This window comes from Salminus brasiliensis, chromosome 9 (genome assembly GCF_030463535.1).
Source record: "Salminus brasiliensis chromosome 9, fSalBra1.hap2, whole genome shotgun sequence".
NCBI classification, from domain to species: domain Eukaryota; kingdom Metazoa; phylum Chordata; class Actinopteri; order Characiformes; family Bryconidae; genus Salminus; species Salminus brasiliensis.
Genome location: NC_132886.1, coordinates 11,908,090 through 11,928,375, shown reverse-complemented (window position 1 = coordinate 11,928,375; position 20,286 = coordinate 11,908,090). Strand labels below are relative to the sequence as shown.

At 40.0% G+C, this 20,286-nt stretch overlaps 1 protein-coding gene across 2 annotated transcripts in view; it reads left to right on the top strand.

Moving 5' to 3' along the window:
* Nucleotides 1-20,286, top strand: part of nlgn2a (neuroligin 2a) — a 197,597-nt gene that overhangs the window by 96,769 nt on the left and 80,542 nt on the right. The window contains exon 3 of one of the 2 annotated variants that reach the window (XM_072687419.1): nt 4,403-4,456. The exons of the other annotated variant lie outside the window; for it this stretch is intronic. Coding sequence (XP_072543520.1) covers nt 4,403-4,456 — 54 coding nt within the window. The remainder of the gene's footprint in view (nt 1-4,402; nt 4,457-20,286) is intronic. 2 annotated transcript variants of the gene reach the window in all.

Below are 20,286 nucleotides of genomic sequence, written 5' to 3'. Positions count from 1 at the left end.
ATACATGCACACGCATACACACACATACACAATTTCAAGCAGATAAAGGTGTTCATGTTTGTGCATACAGGCATGGGTACCTTACTCAAGCGCTCACTGCAAACAGATAAACACTCATGCTTACTGATGCATACATACACCACACATTAACATAAACACACATGCACAGAAGCTCACCACTAAACCTCCTGTTATGGCTGGCATTCACATTTTTTTTAAAGATGAAGTGCAAAAGCATACCCTCTTACAGACACACACACACACAGGCACACACACACACACAGGCACACTGGGAGCTGGCTGGTGTTCACAGCCCTCTTAAGGCTGCAGGGCGGCCTGTGCTGATTGGTGCAGAGTGAGGTCAGAGCAGGAAGTGGAGCTGAAGTAATGTATTGCATAAGCAGAGAAAGAGAGAGATAGGTAGATAGAGAGAGAGTGAGAGAGAGAGAGAGAAAGAGAGATAAAAAGTGTGAGATTCAGAAGGGGAAAAATGAGCAGCATTTTTACAGAGAACGATTATTATTCACTGCATTAATATTACACTTATTATACAGCAAGTGCTACAAATTATTGGGTGAATAATATGTCAGCAGTGCAATTTTGAGGTGAAGGGTTTAAGGGGTTAATGGGATTTGAAAAGGCTGTTTAGGAAAAATAAACAAAAACTGAGATTGAGAGAGAATGAGTAAAATAACAGCAGTGGTGTGACTGATGCTACATCCTGTGTACCCTCTCATTTTTTCCTCTACATGACTCTTTAGCCTCCACTGATGCGTAGCAATGCTGTAAAACACAGGGCTGTAATGAGATTTTGCCTAATTGCCCTACAATGCAGAGCTGTGCCATACTAATGGTAATAGAAATAGCTAGCAGAGAAGATAAAAATGATCTGTATTAAATATGCTGCTAATCCAATCATACCTTATTATATACTGTATAGACACCAATCAGCCCTAGCATTAGCACCTGCCTGATACTGAATAGGTCCACCTTGTGCCACCACAACAGATCTGACCATTCAAGGCATGGACTCCACAAAACCTCTAAAGGTGGTGTTTTGTTGTATCTGACACCAAGACGTTAGCAGAAGACCCTTTAAATTGTGAGTTGGAACCTCATGCATTGCATCAGTGAGCCTTAGGTTCGAATGACCTTGCATTACTTAGACCACTTTTGATAGGTACTGACCACTACATACCAGAAAAAGCCTACAAGACCTGGCTGATGTTCTGGAAATGTTCTAAACCATTTTTCCTGCTTTTTGCACACATCACCTTCAAGAACCGACTGTTAATTTGCAGCCTGATACATTCCACCCTTGGCAGATGCCACTGTAAAAAAAGATAATAAATGTTTATCACTTAACCTATCAGCGTTGTTAATGTGTTAATGTTCTGGCTGATATGAGTGTATATACTGCCACATACTGTGGTAGTCATAAGCTAAGTGGTGACCATACACCATACTTTAGACCATGCAAGTCCCAGCTCATGGCACCACCACAGGCTTTTCCCTATTTCTATAACAGTTTATGATAAGTTAACCATTGCTTTTGATAACACTGTAGTGCAAATCCAGCAGTGTTAAAGTAGTCGTTTATCAAGCCTGGCCTAGTTCAGCATGGCTCATACATGTCGAGGGTACTATAGAGGCCTACATTAGAAAAAAAACATTAGAAAAATTAGAGATTTATGTCTTCAGATAAATAACAGGAGGATATGAGTGGGTGTGATTGCGCTGTGTGCATGTTTGTGAACTATTCAGTTTTGTCCAACAACATGCCTGGCCGCATGAAAAAATGTGACAAATGCACAAATGTGGCAAATTGACTTTGGCACAGGCCAGAACTTTACCCATGGCTCGCAAATTAAAGTAATGTGGCCTAATGTGTGCAGTGACAGGTTTTGCTGTCCAGCTCGCACGGCTCTATTAGCTTTGCACTCAGGACGCCCCTCATTCTCCATGGCATCCTGGAAGCTTCTTGGCAAAATTCGAGTGGGCTCATGATTTAGCCCTGCAGTACATCACTGAGAGAGAGCTGTGTTCGCAATAGAGAGAAGAGAAGAGAGTGTGAGAAATTGGGGGGAGAGAGGGATTGAGAAAGAAGGGGTGGAGAGTTAATGAGAGAAGAGATGAGAGAAAGATTGCTGATAGTCAGCAGGGAAGCAGAGGAGGAAAGGAAGAGAAAGAGGGGGAGGAGTGAAAGAAGAGGGATTTGGCTGAGGAGTCTCAGCACCACTCATTAAACACACGGATACATGCAGAACTATGCACACAAGGTTGACTTTGAATTCTGAATTGATTGTCTAAGATAACTGGACTTGCCTGAGGAGCGTTAGCCATTTAGAGCCAGCGCATTAAAAACGGGAGAGAAATGGAGAGAAATGGAAAACGGGAGAAAAATGAGAGCTGCTTGGTTCACCTTAGTAAACTAAACTTTGGATATTGTCTGTTTTTTTCTGTTTTAGTTTTTCTTTTCTGCTCCACCTTTTCTGAGTCCTTATAATGACTGTCGGCCTCAATCACCATTTAAAAGTTAAGCACAAAAAGTTCAGTTTGCCACAAAGATCCAATGGGCAAAGAGATTAATTATTTCAGGTCTCTTATCCTACTCTCTCTCTCATTATGCTATCCTACACTGCCATTGATTACTTAATGTGTGTCATATCTGATATCAATATGTAGATAAACAGGTGATAAACTAAACTGGAGTGATGGAACTCTATCCAAAACCTTAAGGATAGGTTGGAGTGGTGTCATCCAGCATCAGTATCTGACCTTACTACGGATCTAATGGCCGAATGCAGTCAAACATGCTCAACATCAAGTGGAAAACCTTGTCTGAAAAGTAGAGACTGTTGCTGCAGCAAAGGGGGAACAGACTGTTTTTTAATATTCTTGATTCTGGGGGACTTTTGTCACCTTTTATGTAGTTATTGTGTAAGAGATATGTAGTATCAAAGAGTGGCTGCTTCAAGTAGCTACTTTTGCACCCATTACTGACACAGATGTACAAATGCAAACACACAGCTTGTCAAATCTACTGCTAATAGAATAAGATGGGTTGATGATCATCCAACATCCTGACCTCACTACTGCTCTTGTCGCTGAATGCAGTCAAGAAATTTTTAATACCATTGATTTTAAAAGAAACAATAAATGCCCAGGTGTCCCAATACTTTTGTCCACATAGTGCACTTTACTAGCATTTCTATTGTGTGTCCGTTCCAGAAAAGATGCTATTCTAAGCATCTATCTGATGAAAGCTCTCCCTTTCCTCTTCTGAACATTAAAAAGACAGTACAGGTAGTTTCCATTTCCTCCGGTTGCTTTGCCAGCAGAGTGAAGCAAATGCGCTTTGAGCCACGCCGAAACAAATGCTGAACATGATGTTGGGCTGCATGCGTTTTATTGGTTTTGACTAATGTTCATCACATAACCTGATGTTTATTCCTGCAGGGCTCTGTCTGCTTTGTCTTCTTCACATCCTCGTTTGCTGCGCTGAATAAAGCTTTATCTCCATGACTGTGTGCTTAATGAGAGACAAACGCACAAACCATGTTGCTTGATTACAACATCCCCACAATTTCTTCAAACATCTGCTTGTGTTGAAAACATGAGTAATCACAGCTTCCCTTACCTTACATGTATCCATAGTGTTTATGTGTGTGTGTGTGTGTCTGTGTGTGTGCAAGTGCAGTATGTATGTGTGTGTGTGAGTGTATAAAGTGTTGTGTGCATTTCTTGATGGGAGCCCCCCTCCGTCCCTCGGCTCCTTCACTTCCCACGTGGTGTTTTGTTTTTTCCCGGAGCGTGGGGGTGAGGGCCGGACAGGGCGGCAAAGAGGGGGGGCTGTGGAGGAAGAGGAGGAGGAGGTGTGTGGGGAGATGGTGGGTGGTGATTGGGGGGGGCAGTCTTGTTTTTCAAGCCACTGAGGTTAATTCCTTATTCCTCCTCATTGATTTTTCCTTCATCCCCGGAAGCCAAACAAGCCGTTGAAACTATAGACACTAAAGATAGTGTAAAAAAAAAAAAAAAACCAAAAAAAACAGGGCAATAACAAACAGCACAAACAATGACAGAGCTAATTCCCACAAGCCACATAGAGATATTCACAGATCTAATAGCACACTTCTTTGATCTTGCAAAGAGTTTGTGTCTTTCTTGCACTGATTCTGTGTTTATGATGCCTTTTTTGTTTTCTTTTGTTTTTTCCTCTTTTGAACCAATAAGATCAATGACCTCTTGCTGATTTGTCTTTTTTGCTCTTTCTTCTTTTCTTTTTTTCTTTTTCTTTTTGATTTTTTTCTCTTAGTTTTGAAGTTTTTTTCTTACCACAGTAATCTTTTTTGAATTTTCTCTTTTCTCTCTTTTTCCCCCCTCCTTTTTGTCTTAACCCTAGGTCCGCTCACAAAAAAACACGATGAATCTTCAATGAACCGGCCGCGAGACGAAGGTATTTTTGTTGCATGTTTTTCCTTTTTTCTTGTATTTTTTAAAGTCTTTTTTGGGGGGGAATAAAACAGAGCCTTCTTTATTAGTCATGTGTACTAGTGTTTGTATCCTCATTTGCCAATATATATATTTATATGTGTGTGTGTGTGTATGTGTGAAAAAATTCAAAAACTAAAAAGCTTGAATCGGATGTCTTTGAAGAAGAGTGGTGAAAGACCCTCAGCAGGGCCGTCTCCTGTGCAGAGAAACCATAGCTTTCTAACATCTCCTGGAACAAGAGAGCCGAGGCCAGTGAGAAAATCCTGCCGTATCACCATTAACGCAGTAGATGACAGAGGCTTTGAAACCTAATGCTCAAACAAAGTTGTTTAAGCCACAATTTCACAGCTTTTTGCTGCTTTCACCAACTGTTGCTGCTGCTGTGGAGCGGTGACGCGCGAGGCCTCGTCGAGCTTATTATGGCTGAAATATCACCTCGGCTCTAATGAGGACAAATCAGCCAGGCTCTATTCTATCTGTACTCACTCCAGTGTTGGTGGAGAAACCTCTGGAGTGGCTTTATCTGCACTTGCAGTAAATACCACTCTGCAAATATAAGAAAATAACAGCTCTGATGTTTTTTAGGGCCTACAGAAGGTGCTCACAGACACACACATACACCTATACACATGTAGCACACTGAAAAGGATGGTACAATGAATTTGCTTGGTACAAATGTGTACATCATTTTAGGTTGCATAATAAAATATGGTATAATTATAGTTTCTATTTACTTAGGCTTAGTGTTATGTTGGCGTAATGTTTTATTCATATGGAAATGATGTACACGTTTGACTCAAGTGCATTCAGTGTGTCACTGACGTCAGCTCCTGTTTAGCAGGTAGTAAGTATAGAAAATCTCAGAAATGGTGATAAAGCTTGCCCTTCTTTGCTCAGGCTCTTTTTGGACTTCTTGAGAGGGGTTTTCTGATGAACTGTGTGCTTTTTGCCCTGCTACTGTTTCTTGGGAAAGCTTTTCTGTTGAGCTGTGTGCTTCCTTCTTTGCCCTGCCGCTGTTTCTTGTGCCAACAAAGAGACTCTTTTTCTCTCTTTGCCATTTTCAGTCTTGTTGTTTTCTCTCTTTTTCCCCTTTTTTTTTTGGAAAACTAAGTTTTGGGGTTGTTTTAAAAGAGCTCTCTCTACAGTATATATCTTCCCTTTTCTCTTCTCTTTCCCCTAAAGACATCAACACAGTTTGTGGTTAATGCAGTGTTTTAATTTATGAATGGATGGGTAGGTCCTTAGGGGGCTTGTCAGTGTATCTGTTTGACTTTATAGAGAAGTGTGCTCACTGAGGCATCACTAGTGCCTTTAAATAAAGCATTCTCTTAGTGGTTTCAGCTAATAATCATCCAACACACTGACAGTGCTCCTGATCGCCAGCCGGTAATAAAGGAGAGACAAAAGTTCTGCAATGAGAAGAAGGAATGTCTTAGACAAAGGTCTAAGTCACAGTGTGTGTGTGTGTGTGTGTGTGTGTGTCTGGCCAGGTGTTGGATGGGATGATATTTGTAAGCAGGGCAGTGTTAAGCCGGTGTGCTGAGAAAAGGATTGATTTCTCGCTGAAGGAGAGGAGTGTGACGTATGAGGTGTGTGTGTGTGTATGTGTGTTTGCATCAGCCCGTGGGAGAGTGAATCAGAGGATGAATGTCCACCTGAGCCTGACTGATTATCCAGAGAAAAAACTCATCACCTTACATTATCTGAGCACACACAGATATGGTCACGTACACAAACACACACACAAGCACACACACAGGTGCTTAACTATTCATACATGTCACTTCAAACATCATATTAGAGTCTCCTATTCAACCTCTCTCTCTCTCTCTCTTTGTCTCTCTCTCAATTTCTCTCACATATTATGGCGTGTGTAGGCTGCTGGAGCTGGGGTTGTGATGGAAAAGTCAAAACTGTCACTCTGTCCAGCAGATTACTACTCCATCTTCCATTGCTCTCAGGGTGGCAGTACATTTGTTGTGTGACAGCAGGTCAGCCAGTAGGACCGTAGGCAGGACATAGGCTACGCCCAAACTCTTTATTTTAGACTAGGAAGGTTTCTTTGTATAGCACATTCGCCATGCAGGTCATTCAGAGTGCTTTAGAAGATGCAAAGATGCAAAAACAATAGCAAGCAATTGATCAAATATAAAATAAATGGCAGCTCAAAGTTCAGTGTTGAAAGTAAAGTGTTGGCAACGTGTTGTGAAATTACAATAAAATGATGGATCTGTAATGCTATCATTTTAAAATTACATTAGGACCTGCTGCCAGTTTGTACAGTATAGCACTGATTGCTTTCAGTACTTTAACACACAATTACAGTGCATTGCTGTGACACAAATAATTTACAGCCATATTAGAATACTATGAACACCCCTGGTTTAAAATGACCTTGGTAACACTTACAGTTCTATAATTATAGTTCTATAATTGCAGGCTATAGTCTATCTGTTTCTCTGCATACTTTGTTAGCCTCCTTTCACCCTGTTCTTCAATGCTCAGGACCTCACAGGACCACCACAGAGCAGGTAGTATTTGGGTGGTGAGTCATTCTCAGCAATGCTGTGACACTGACATGGTGATGGTGTGTTAGTAGTGTGTTTGCGCTGGTACAACTAGATCAGACACAGCAGTGCTGCTGGAGTGTTTAAACACTGTACACTTACTGTCCAATCTATTGACAAATCTATCAAGTTCCTCTACCTTGTAGATGTAAAGCCAGAAACAGAAGCTCATCAGCTGCTGCACAGTTTGTGTTGGTCATCCTCTAGTCTTTAATAAGTGCTCTACCCACAGTACGTTGTTGGCTGTATATTTCTGGATATGTACTGCGTGTGTCTGATCCACTCGTACCAGCGCAACACACATTACTAACACACCACCACCATGTCCCTGCAGTGCTGAGGTGACCCGCCACTCAAATACTATCAAATACTACCACTATTAAGTTCCATTATATTCTGATATAACTGTGTATAATCCATCATAGTGCTTTATTTAATATAGTTGCTATACTATTTCACAGTAAAGTATTGTGTAGATACATCACTGTTACACCATACTGTATTTCCTGTATTCAGCGTAATGCCATAATAACCATATACACTACATAGCACTCCACTGTGGCTACCTTACTGCTGATGAGAAGGAGGGAAATATTGTTAAATTCAGCCAATATAGTATTATTAATATAGCAGTTTAAAACCAACAGTATGATCACAGCAGCAGTGTTCATGTAATCTATAAGACTGCAGATCTGACAGTAACCCAGTGTATGTTTTATTTAATTAACAGAAAATAACAAACCACAAGGAATGGTGGAACGTTCAACTTCTGTCATTATAACATTAAATACAGCCTGCTGAGGACTCCACACATCACATATTTGTGCTGGCACGTAAAAAGTCAAAAACCAAAATTACTGTACTCCAAGAAACACTTTCTGTAAATGCAACAATTGACTGTATAACAAACAGCTTTGCCCAAAACCAGGGGTGTCTGATCTTATCCACAAAGGACCAGCATGGCCATAGGTTTTCATTCCAGCCAAGCAGGAGTACGACAGATATTAGTATTTTATACATCAACATTTGTAGAATATGCCAAATAGTGTTCAAGTAATCATATTAACATATATAACAATATTTTAAAACATATTTAAATTTTTCTATTTACAGGTTTCACTGTTTACTCATCAATGCTAGTTTTGCGGTTTAACAGCATTTCTCTGTAAATGATCAAATGTAAATGTAAATGATATCCTTTTACATTATGTATGTCATTTAGGTTGGATATTAATATAATTGAATAGTCAGGTCCATCTCTGTCAGAAACCAGGATGTAGTATTCTTAGGGGAGGTACATAAGATTAGGCACTACTTAACCCCTGTAATGTGAAAAAGCTATACCGATCAACCATAACAGAATCACTGACAGGTGAAGTGAATCACATTGATCATCTTGTAAAAAAAAAAGGCCCCTGTCAAGGGGTGGATATATTAGGCAGCAGGGGATCAGTCAGTTCTTGAGGGTGATGTGATAAAAGTAGTAAAAATGGACAAGCATAACATTCTGAGCCAGTTTGACAAATTGTGATGGCTAGACGACTGGATCAGAACATCTCCAAAACATCAGGCAATGGTATGCAGCAGGCAGTACCTACTAAAAGTGGTCCAAAAAAGGACAACCAATGGCATCCAAGGCTCATCAAGGCTCACAACTTACAGATCTTAAAGGATCTGCTGCTAACGTCTTCAGGCCAGACACCACAGAACACCTTCAGAGGTCTTGTGAAGTTAATGCCTTGAAGGCTTAGAGCTTTGGAGGCATGAGAGGGACCTACAAAATATTAGGTTTTAATTTGTTTTATGTTATGGCTGATCAGTGTGAGTTTCACTTTAACTACATTTGACAAGAAAAGATATGAGAGAAACCAACCCACACTGACAATAATATCTGAATTGAAATGAAGGAAATGAAGTGTGGAAAAAAGCATATATCATGCGCAATGAGAACTCCATACCCTTCTCCAAACACTAGGATTGTGAAGTCATTAAGGGTGTTTATAATAACTGCTGCTAATGTAGCTAAGTTCTGCCCTGAATGGATGCATTTATGCAATTTACAATGTTGCTTCCACACCCCCATGCCTTTTATGGATCGGCTCAGACAGATTGAATGTAGGGGCTGTTTTTAAAGTGAGCATCCAGAATGATCCCAGGCTTCCATTCAAAAGTGTCCTTGTATGTTTTCCAGGAAGAATTAACATACAAATACTGGAACCGAATGTTGATGAATGTGATTCCGCCATACAATAGACAAGAACACACAGCAGCTTAGACTGTAGCACAATGCACCACAAAAAACGCCCTGTTCCATTCAGGTGAACACAACGAGATATTGTAGAGAAGAGCTGAATGTGACGGGATAATTCTTTGTGCCACATAATGCCATATTTTATTTTTATTTAGGACTTATATAGAAGAAACATATTCAATTTCAGCCAACTCTGCTAGTACTTACAAAAACTCTCCAATGACCTCCAACAACAGTTCAAACAGATTCAGTAATAAAACAAAGGTTTTACTTTATATTTCATAGTAGTCAAGCACACACACTATAAGAGTTCCTAATGAATGTGTGATCATCTGTCTGTCAGAAAAGATATAATTCCCTATTTGTTCTTTGACATCTCACACTACATGATTCACACCCTTTACCCTCCAGTTCTGCTGGGGCTGGACAAGGCCGGAATAGTATGCATGATTGTGCTCTACATACCACAAAGACAAGGACAGAGTAGTTACTTTTTCAGTTATTTTACATTGCTTTATCAGAGCATTACAGAGGATGGACTTTTTGGGCAATACATTAGTTACACTTTGTACAGAAGTTTAGTTTATATTAGTTTAGTTTCTATTGGAGTATACTCCATATGCTATACTGTAGTGTAGTCTGTATTATACTGTACTATAGGCTGTATTATGTAATGTAGTATAGTAAGTTTTTTTATTGTATCGCAGTCCATGATTCAAACTTATTTGTACTTATATTTTATGTATAAATTCCATATTTTCTGCTGTGATACATGTCGTATGGTATAGTAAAGTCTGTTTTTAGTGTAGTATAGTTTCTAGTTAGTATAGTAGCATATTTTATAATGAAGTATAGTCCATTTTTTACTGCCGTATGCTCTATATTTGCTACTGTATTGTATTGTCCAGTTCTGTACTGTTGTGTAGCCCATTTACTGCGGCAGTGTAGTCTATTCTTTCTACTGTAGCATAATCCATTTTTTGTATAGTCAGTGTTTTTTATATAGTTTATTCCATGTTATGTACTGTAGTATAGTCTGTGTCCTATTGTACTATAGTCTGTGTTTTATACTGTAGTATTATTACTTATATTTTTATAACTGTAGTATAGCCAATAACCCATGTTTAAGGATAGTGTGTAGTGTACGATTTACTGTACTTTATATTTAGTTTTCTACAGTTTTCTACTGTGTAGTCCCTGCATGTTTTTACTATAATATAGTCTATGTTTTTAACTGTACTCTGATGCATGTCTAATGTAGTATAGTGCTTTTGTTGCTGTAGTGGAGTGCTGCTAAAGGCACTCCAGTGAGCAGGAGATGGTTTCCCTCTTTTGCTGATACACTTGCACCTCTCCCATCAGGCATGATTGGCTGATGCAGACTGCAATGTGTGTGTGTGTGTGTGTGTGTGTGTGTGTGTGTGTGTGTGTGTGCATGTGCCCCCTTTCACTCTTTCTCTCTCTCTCTCTGATAAGCCTTCTCTTTCAATCCCTGTTTGCCCCTCTCCAGCCTTTCACAAATCTCCCTAACCTTCCTAATGTGATTCCCTGCTGCCCCTTCATTCCTTTTATTTCACTGTATACCTCTACTGCTCCTTCTTTCAGTGCAGTAGTTAGCTTGTGGGCTATGATGTGTGCTGACAGCTGACTATTCGCCTGTACCCTTCCATTAGCAATAGTGCTCTATACCTCCATTATCTCGCTACCACACACAATATCTCAGAGCCATACATCCCCACACACACACTACTTTGTCCCAGTACTACCACATGGCCCTGGCAGAAGTTGCCTTTTCTAAAAGATCTACACACATTATAAATCACCCAAATGGTACAGCTGTGTTACAGTGATTTAATTACGGTTAAGGAGTGTTAGTAATGGCACAAAGCAGAGTGAAACCCCAATAACCAGAGTGAAATATGCTGTAATGCACAGCCTAAAGCAGTAGTTTATTGTCTTTGTAAAGTGGTGACAAATTACATATGTGGTTAAATACACATCACTGTTCTGTCATGAAATGTAAATAATTCATTTAAAATAATGATAAAAATAGTAACAGTAACAGTAGAGTATGGCTTCACCACACAATGTAAAGGTCTGACCATTTTAACAGAGTATAAAGAAATGAAAAAAATCTATTTGAAAGCATCATAATTTAAGCAGTTTCATATGAGATGTGTTTTTGTACAATGTTTTTACGACATTTATGGAACATTTACTCAAAAGTTGTTTATTTGGAGGAGCCGTTTTCATTTTCAGAGTGGAGTCAACTTCACCAGGGCTATGAGGTAAGGATTTCTTGTCAATTTGCCAAACAAGTTTGCATAACTTAGTTCTCTAAAGCTGTTTAGTAATGTTGTGTAGGGTTTGTGCATGTACAGTCTTTTGGTCATATTATCCAATTTAACTTTTACACATTTTTTCCCTTTACTAACGTTAATGCTGTCTTATACAGTGTCCAGTGGTATAAATGCCCAAGCTGTAGTCAGAGCTGGATCAATTAATAAGGGAAAAACGCCATGCAAGCTTGAGGTTTATTACAAGCAAATGTTAAGATACAAACATTGGCCCATATTTATAAAGCATGTCGGTGTAAAAACATCAATTTAACACTGATCAGCTCTCATCAGTAATGTAATGATCCCAGATCAGTTCCTAGTTCCTAATCTGTCAGGTTTTATAGATATGGGACAGTGTCCACTGCATTCATGTTCCTTTGCTAAACTTTTTTTTAGTTTGCTGTGTTTGTAGCTTTTCTGTGTGATGCGTCTGGTCAACAGGTTGGGCAGACAAAGGTAGACTAACATTTGTAATTGTCAAAGAAAAGCTTTAGGCTTGCTTCACTCTGAAAATGAAAACTGCTCCATGAATGAACATCTTCTGATGTTAATCATCTTCTTAATGAATGTCTTTCTTGGAAAAATAAGTAAATGCCCTCTATTGTATATTTCTAGAATTTTATACTTTCCTTACTGTGTGTGTTTATGTACTGACCTATTGTTTGTCAGATTTTTCCCTTTTTCTTCCAATTTGGTACTGTAACTTAAACCACCTGTTTGTCTCCCACTAGCACTAGCAATGTTCCCTACACTAGGAGGGTAATGAACTAACACGGGTCTCCTCCGATACATGCAAAGCCAGCCACCGACTGTTTTCAAACTGTCACCGATGCAACATTGCCGGGCAGCTGGTTTGTCAGTTATGCTCTCTCAGACCCCAACCGCTGATGGCAAAGCAACATGGCTTGGGATTCAAACTTCAAACTATGCAACCTCCAGTCCATAGTAGCAGTGCATTAGACCACTGAGCCTATGCACCGCCTCCTTCAAAACATACTGCCGTGTGTAAAGTCGCGTGTGTCCGCCCCGCCTGGTCCGCAACATGGAAGCAACATGGAGAAGAAGTCAAACTGGAGCAACTGAGCAACTCAAACAGCTTATATAATCATTCATTAATCACAATCGAAGTCAAATTCGAGGTTATATCATCCGGCCCCAATGACTGAACTATACTTCTGTCTATAAAATATATGTGTCTAAAAGAGTTAGCATAGCAGACATTAAAAAGATGCTGCTGAAGACTTTTACTGATCTGAACCACACTAGTATGTTTGTAGTATGCATTTAGAGATCTGTAAAAGGAACATTTTAAAACATACAATATTAACTAAAACCATATAAACCTTTAAAGCATCATTAATGTGATGTCCTATTAACTTTTTTATAGCTTTGAAGATTGACAGGGACTGTTTTATAATAGTGTTTACGGTCCTGTGAGCTGATCCTGTGCTGGCCTAAATGGGCATTCCTCCTTATGCTGGGTAAATGTGTGGGCTCCATAGTGCCCTCTGTTGGTGACTGGCCCATGGACAGAGTCAGTGCAGGAGAATAATGTGTGATAAGAGAACATGGGTTTCTGTAGCAACACTGAAGAAGCCTGGAAAGTGTGTGACAGGACTATTAGGCAGAGTGAGAAAAGGAATAGTGCAGGCAGCACAGAACAGGTTAAAGTGTTAGAGGGACCATCAGTTAGTCTAGGGGCTGTGTGTGTTTATGTGCTGATGATGGTGATGGTGTGTGTGTGTGTGTATATGTGTGTGTGCAAGGGAGGGTTAATCAGCAAGCCTGTCAGCTCCTGGCTGCATCTGCACCATCTACAGAGCTGTCAACATCTTCTGTGCTCCCCACATTACACACACAGACACCAGTTAAAAGCTGACAGACTCACAGGGAAGGGAGGGTGAGAGAAAGAGAGTGTGAGGGAAAGAGAAAATACACAGAGGAGGAGATAGATCCTGGTGCCTACTGAACCACCGGCGTGCAGCGAGAGATAATTGCTGAGCTAGCATTAATCAAACCACAATGAGACTACAATTTAATTCACTGCTTTAAATCTTATTAGAGAGGCTTTTAATCTTACCAGAGACTGTGCTTGGATTTTATCAATGAACCTTGAAATGATATCAAAATAGCCCAGATTGTTCATCTAAAACCAATATAATGGAAACCATAGATACAAAGCTATCAAAAGTGTTTTCAGAGCTATGGATCCATAAACACGTCAAGCTCACTTTGTTTCTGTTTTTCTTTTCTGCTTGTAGTTTTTTACTTCCATCGCTGACTGTAATGCAAGTTATCTGCTGTGAGAACATTGTTAAGCCTCTCTTCTCCAGTACCCACTGAAACGTCTCAGGCTTTTCCCTCTTATTTCAAAGGGAATGAGAAATGAGACATTAAGAAAATGTGAAATCTAAGCTCAGATACAACGGTTCCTGCTAGAAATGTGAATCATTTGGGCCAAATGAAAGTTTTAAGCGCTGTCATCCAGTTTGCTATCTCATTTCCTCATGTGAATTTGAATCATCTGCTGAAAGAGAAATGAAAAAAAAAACTTCTGTCAGGTTTCAGATTCCAAAGTCGTCATCCGGACAGTATAGTCGGGCACAGGTATAAGATTTAAGTCCCAATTCATCCCGTAGCATTAGCCTGAATATCAGCAGTGGAACCTTCACAGACTGTACTGTTACCCTCTTTAACTCAATCAAATCTGCCACCAAAGTAACTGCAATTTGAACAGGTCCTCGCTGGGCATGGTAGAATGTATAAGCATGCAAACAGTGCTACACTTCTAAAACTTATGTTAGAACTTACTAATGTTTTTTTTATTATTATTTGGACTTATTACTGTTTGTTGTATCACATAAAGACAATAATAATCGACTTTCTTGCTGTTAGGCATATTTCCCTCAGTGATTATTTTCACCCCAAATATTTATGAGGTCTGTCTCCCTCACTGCTGGTATTCATTTACTTTTCTTTCTTTTCAGTGAATGTCAAGTTGGATTGACATAAACCTTGTGTGAATTCCAGTCTGGCTCCGTCACATAACTGAAATCACTGAATCACAGAACTGAAAATGTCAGATTCAGACTTTTTTGTCGTTCACACTGTGTGAATGTAGCCTAAGCCATAATCCCCAATAATTTGATGAGACTCCAAACAAGAGGAGGTAACACAACTATTGTATGGATGACTTTATTATGGATTAGTTTATTTTGGGTTTCTATTCTTAACATTATTCAGTAGCTAAAATAATAGTACAGTGTTTCTCAATTTCTGTGGCCAATTTCCTTAAAACATAGTTGAAATTATTCAATCTTTAAGTACAATCACCACACACATTTTTACTGTTCAACCCAACGAAATATTAACAGAATATTTTATAGGTACTCATAACTCACTAAAAATGTGTAGTTCTTGTTTCAGAATGGAAAACAATCCACCACTGAGTTCAGTCAGTGTCTTCAAAATAAAAAGTCCCTTTACTTTTGCTTAAACCAGTACTGTTAAAATGCTACAGAGCGGTGTCATAATGACAGAGTAACCTGGAGCTGTTTCTTTACCTCATCTACCTCACTATACAATAAAGGCAGATTTGTTCTGTAGCCAACTGATTACAGTAATAGCACTATATAATCAGATTTGAGGTGAATATAGTGTAAGAAATACCGCTTGCAATTGACAATACAATCAGCCCAGATCTCAGCTATGTAACCAAACTGAAAGGCAGCAATTGTGTTGATGAATGATATCATTTTTCAAATGCAACCGTTTGGACATATTGGTAAATTTAATGCGCCACTTTTTCAGCATGCTAATTTCAACAAAGAAAAAACATGATAGAAAAAAATAAAACTGGACATTTTGTGAAATTATGTACTGAAGTGGAACAAAGAAAAGGCACTGTAAATTTCCCCCACATCCTCACTGCCCATCCAATCACTCCTGTCCTACTGTAAAGGCAGAATCCATTGCATCCAGCAGTTGTGTGATCATGAGTCTAAGGATCATGTCCGTGATCACTTCCATCTTTAAGCCTATGTGCTTTCTGACTTTCATTACACCCTAATGATTACTAATTGGTAACTACATGCAAAGCTATGCCGATTGGCTGAGTTATTCCGAAATTATAACACCATGGGATAAAAAACAGTAACAACTGGTGGGGAGTGTGGGAGATTAAACTGGACTGAGTAATGGGCAGAGTGAGGAGAACTCCCTGATTAGGTTTGTACATGACATGCTAATATTCTCCCATACGAGCTCAAACTTTCAATACTGTAAATATACCAGTCGTGATTGGATCACTGCAGCTAACAATTCAGTAAGAAATAAGCAACTAAACTGCATTTCTGGGCCTCCTAAAGACAACTGTGCTGAGTATTTGCAAAAATGAGATACTACATTATAATGTGTGTGAAAGCAAAGAGAAATGTATTCAGTGCTCGGACTGAATGTGCTGCTGATTTGGAGATTTTCACACATTGTTAACAGTCGTTTTTATATGAGGTTTGTGCTAACGCCATTGACAACGACTGTAATTTGTAAGCCATTTAGATGTGATAGTGAGGAACGTGAATGTGGGCCGCTCCTAAAAACAAAGGTTCCTAAAGAGTTCTTAGATATGCAGTTGTATTGGTATTGAATGTATGTAGAAGTTACAGAACATGTCATTTACGCAACACTGTTCCTTAAAGCACCCCTGACTGAGTGGTTTAGTATCTTTTTTTTCTTTCTTTTTTTTTTTACTTTTTTTCTCACTCTGAACAGAAATTAAGCCTAGCTGTGGACTACATTTTCCTTTTAATGGAAAATCTCCATACAAAATGCTGGGTTGGCCAGGACTAGTTTGGGTAGGCTAGGAAGAGCATTGATGCTCTTCATCTACAGTGGCATCTGTCAAGAGGTCAGCTCTTAAAGGTGATGTGTTTTTAAAGGAAAGCAGTCAAACTGGGTCAACACGACTGGGTCAGAACTTATCCAAAACATCAGGCAGGTCTTTTGGGGTTTTTCTGGTATGCAGTGGACAGCACAGACCAAAATCAGGATGAATTCAGAGGTCTAGTGGAGTCCATGCATAGAATGCTCAGATCAGATTGCTGTGGCACAAAGGCAACATATTCAATATTAGGCAGGTGGTGTTAATGTTATGGCTGATTGATGTATTTTATGTACCACATAGTATAATAATGGCCATTACAAAGTCCCAGAGACTAGAATCCAGCTTAATCACTTAACAGCTCTGCTGCTGTTCTTGGCTGGGTGAAACTGGACATGCCTTCCAGTTCACACATGCATCATAATTGGATTGGGAGTTGAGAAGTTTAAAAGAAGGAAAGGGCAACTTTGGATTCAGGATGAATTACAGCATTTGATTACTAACACACCCACACACACACCACACACACAACCCAGAGCACAGACATGTCAGGAATAGTATTGTTTGTCACCACCACAAAGTAAACAGGGCAGGAGTGTTGTGGAGTGAAAGTGTGTTGGAAAGGGCAGGGGCAGATATGGGCACACACTAAGAAGCAGGGGAAGTAGGGCAGGGATGGAGAAATAAAGACTTAGTGGAGGGAATTGTCAAATAAGATAAGACTCTCCCCAATGCTTACTGTGTAAAAACCTGTGTGTGTGTGTGTGTGTGTGTGTGTGTGTGTGTGTGCAGGTTCACAGTATGTGTTGTTGTTTTCGCTTCACAGCCTCTTGATCAGCGCAATTGATCCTCTTTAAATAAAAACTAATCAGATTGTCTCAGGTTAGCCATGCTATTTTGGAACGGTTGCACAGGGCATGGAAAGGAGGGAAGAGAGAGAGTGAGAGAGGGAGAGAGAGCATGGTGAGTGCTGCAGATCAGGCAGAGGAGGAGAGCGGAGCAGAGTGACAGAAGAGATAAAGATGAAAAAAGGGGGCGGTGCTCTGAGCACTTGAAGAAGTGGTAGATAACGGGGAGTTTAGGAGATGAGAGAATGAATGAGAGAGAGAGAGAGAGAGAGAGAGAGAGAGAGAGAGAGAGAGAGCAAGGTTAAAAAAGGAATGGGAGGAACACTGCACTATCCTGAGATTTGAGCAACTGCAGATGGAGTCCCATAACAGGAAGCAGAGAGAAAGTAGAAGAGAACAAGAGGAGAGAAAAGAGAGCCTTGTAAGGAGAGAAGGAGGAACAGAGAGACTGAAAGAGTGAGAAGAAAAAGAGAGAGAGAAACCAAAGGAGAGATCAAGAAGAGAGAGTTTGGTGAGACAGAAAGAAGCTGAGTGAGTGAGGGAGGGAAAAGAAGGAGAATGCAAGGGAAACTGGTGAGACAGAGAGAGACACTGAGTGAGGAAGAGCCAGAGAGAAAACCGAGAGAGAGCAAGACTGAGAGAGAGAGAGAGAGAGAGAGAGAGAGAGAGAGAGAGAGAGAGAAAAACCAAATGAGGAAGAGAGAGAGTGTAAAACTGAGAGAGAGGGAGCAGTGGTTGAGACAGAGAGACACTGAATGAGGCAGAGAAAGACAGAGAGAAGCCAAATGAGACAGAGAGAGGCATAGCAAATGAGAGAGAGAGAGAGAGAGAGAGAGAGAGAGAGAATGAATAAGTGCAGAGATCAGAGGGAGAGGGAGTGAGGAGGAGGGATGGGGAGAAGGAGGGAAAGGCGCAGGCTAGAATAGTGCACTTGTGTCTGTGGATGCTGTTATGAGGCAGTGAAGACGGAGAGCACAGACAGGCCTTTGTTTGCTATAAAAGAATTCCTCACTGCTTCTCTTCATTTTTCATACTCTGTTCCTCTTCTCCCTCTCTTCTCTTAGCCTCGCATTCTTTCCTTTCTGTCTGTCTTCACCCTCGACCTGTTTCTCAGTTCTCAGTACTTCCTCACTCTGTTCTTCTCTGTTTGCCATCTCTTTCCCAAAGCTCCTCAGTTCTTCTCTCAGAATGCAGCTCCTCTTGGATGCAGTCAGTGAAGAGGAGCTGCAGGTTTACCCTCTGAAATTGCAGGGTTCTAATAATAATAATAAGCTTTATTATCTGCGTAGTGTTTTTCATTTTAGGTAGAAAATCTCAACACAAGAATATACAACCATAAAACATCACGGTTTACATCAGCTGAAGTAACTGCACAATTACAAACTGCAGGAGGTCCAATACACTAGGCACATGGTGGTTTATACAAATATGCTTCTAATCTGGCTTTATAAACACTTACTGAACTCACATTCCTAATACTCTCTGGAACATTAGCCCAGAGTTTAACAGCTATACGGCGGAAAGGTCCTTCTCCAGCTGAGCTGAAAATGAAAGTCGGAATTTGGGGGCTTACTGCAACTTAATATTCATTTATGAATCTCATAAATCTTAAGACTTATTATTCTCCTTGTAGATGTGTGTGATCTGCACACTCCTTCTTGTGTTGCTGCTGCAACCTTGCAATTTCCTTCAGAATTAAACAATACAGTACACCCCTAAAAAGGGCTTTTTTAGGAAAGGCGATAGTTGTATATGTAATCATGACAAATCAAGGAAACATTTGAGTGCATGAAGGGTTGTTCACCTTTATATATATATGTTTTTTTCTACTGTCTTTGTAAAATCTTAAAATAATAAAAAAGACAAGTCAAGTACACAGATTGCTAAAAAACAAACTACATGTCCAAATGTTTGTGGATACCCCTTCTCATGAATGCATTAAGATGTGAAGATGCACCAAATGCACACACACAGCTTCTCTAGTCCCTATAAAGAAGTACTGCCAATAAAATAGGACTGTATGGAGCGGAGAAACATGAAGTTTGAAAATTGCCAAACAGAATGCGTTGGGTAGAGGGGTATAAAGCCCCCAAGCAGTAGACCGATAATGGCAGACCCTATATCTCATGTTGTTTGGTTGAAAACTGTACCACTAACAGCGGTGATAGTAATGCAGAGCAGTGGTCAGTGGAATGTTCCATCAGAAGCTTAACTTGCTCAAGTTTTGCTTTTGACCACAGTAAGAGAACTAACCAGATGTGGATTCTTTTGGGGAATCAAGGACTTTGAACACTCACAGCTACTGGCGTTGTCCCACTGGGCAGTGCGGTACGATGTGGTGCGAGTACTAATGTGAATCCAAAAGTATGCAAACCCTGATTGAGTACCTGTGTCACAAAACAGTACCTATGAAATGGGAGTTCTGTCTCTACTCTGTGAGCCTCTGTGAGGGGGTTCGACTTCTTAAGCACCAAGCGCACAACATCCATCATCTTCATTTAGCCAAACTGCTTTTGAAATCCCAGTACACACATGCGCTTAGTGACAGACTGTGTATACTAAAGTAACTGCGCTAAGACAGAGCTTCAATGTTGTAGAAGTGTCCCGAGGTCTGTAGCTGTCGGCCTTCGGCTACACTGCTAACTGCTATTTGCATCTAATGTAGCTGTTATTTATAACTTATTAGCACCTCAAAAGCCCAGATTCTATTCAAACGTTTTCAGGGGATGCTGAGACCAAAAACTGGAGAATAGGTACATTTTACACTAGTGACTTTACACTTGTGACTTGTGGCCTCACTCAGGTTCACACAGCAAGCAAAAGTGGCCCCAATCCAATATTTTTGTTAAATGTGTGACAGATGTGTGACACTGAATTTGAATTCAGTGTCAAATTGGAATTTCAATTT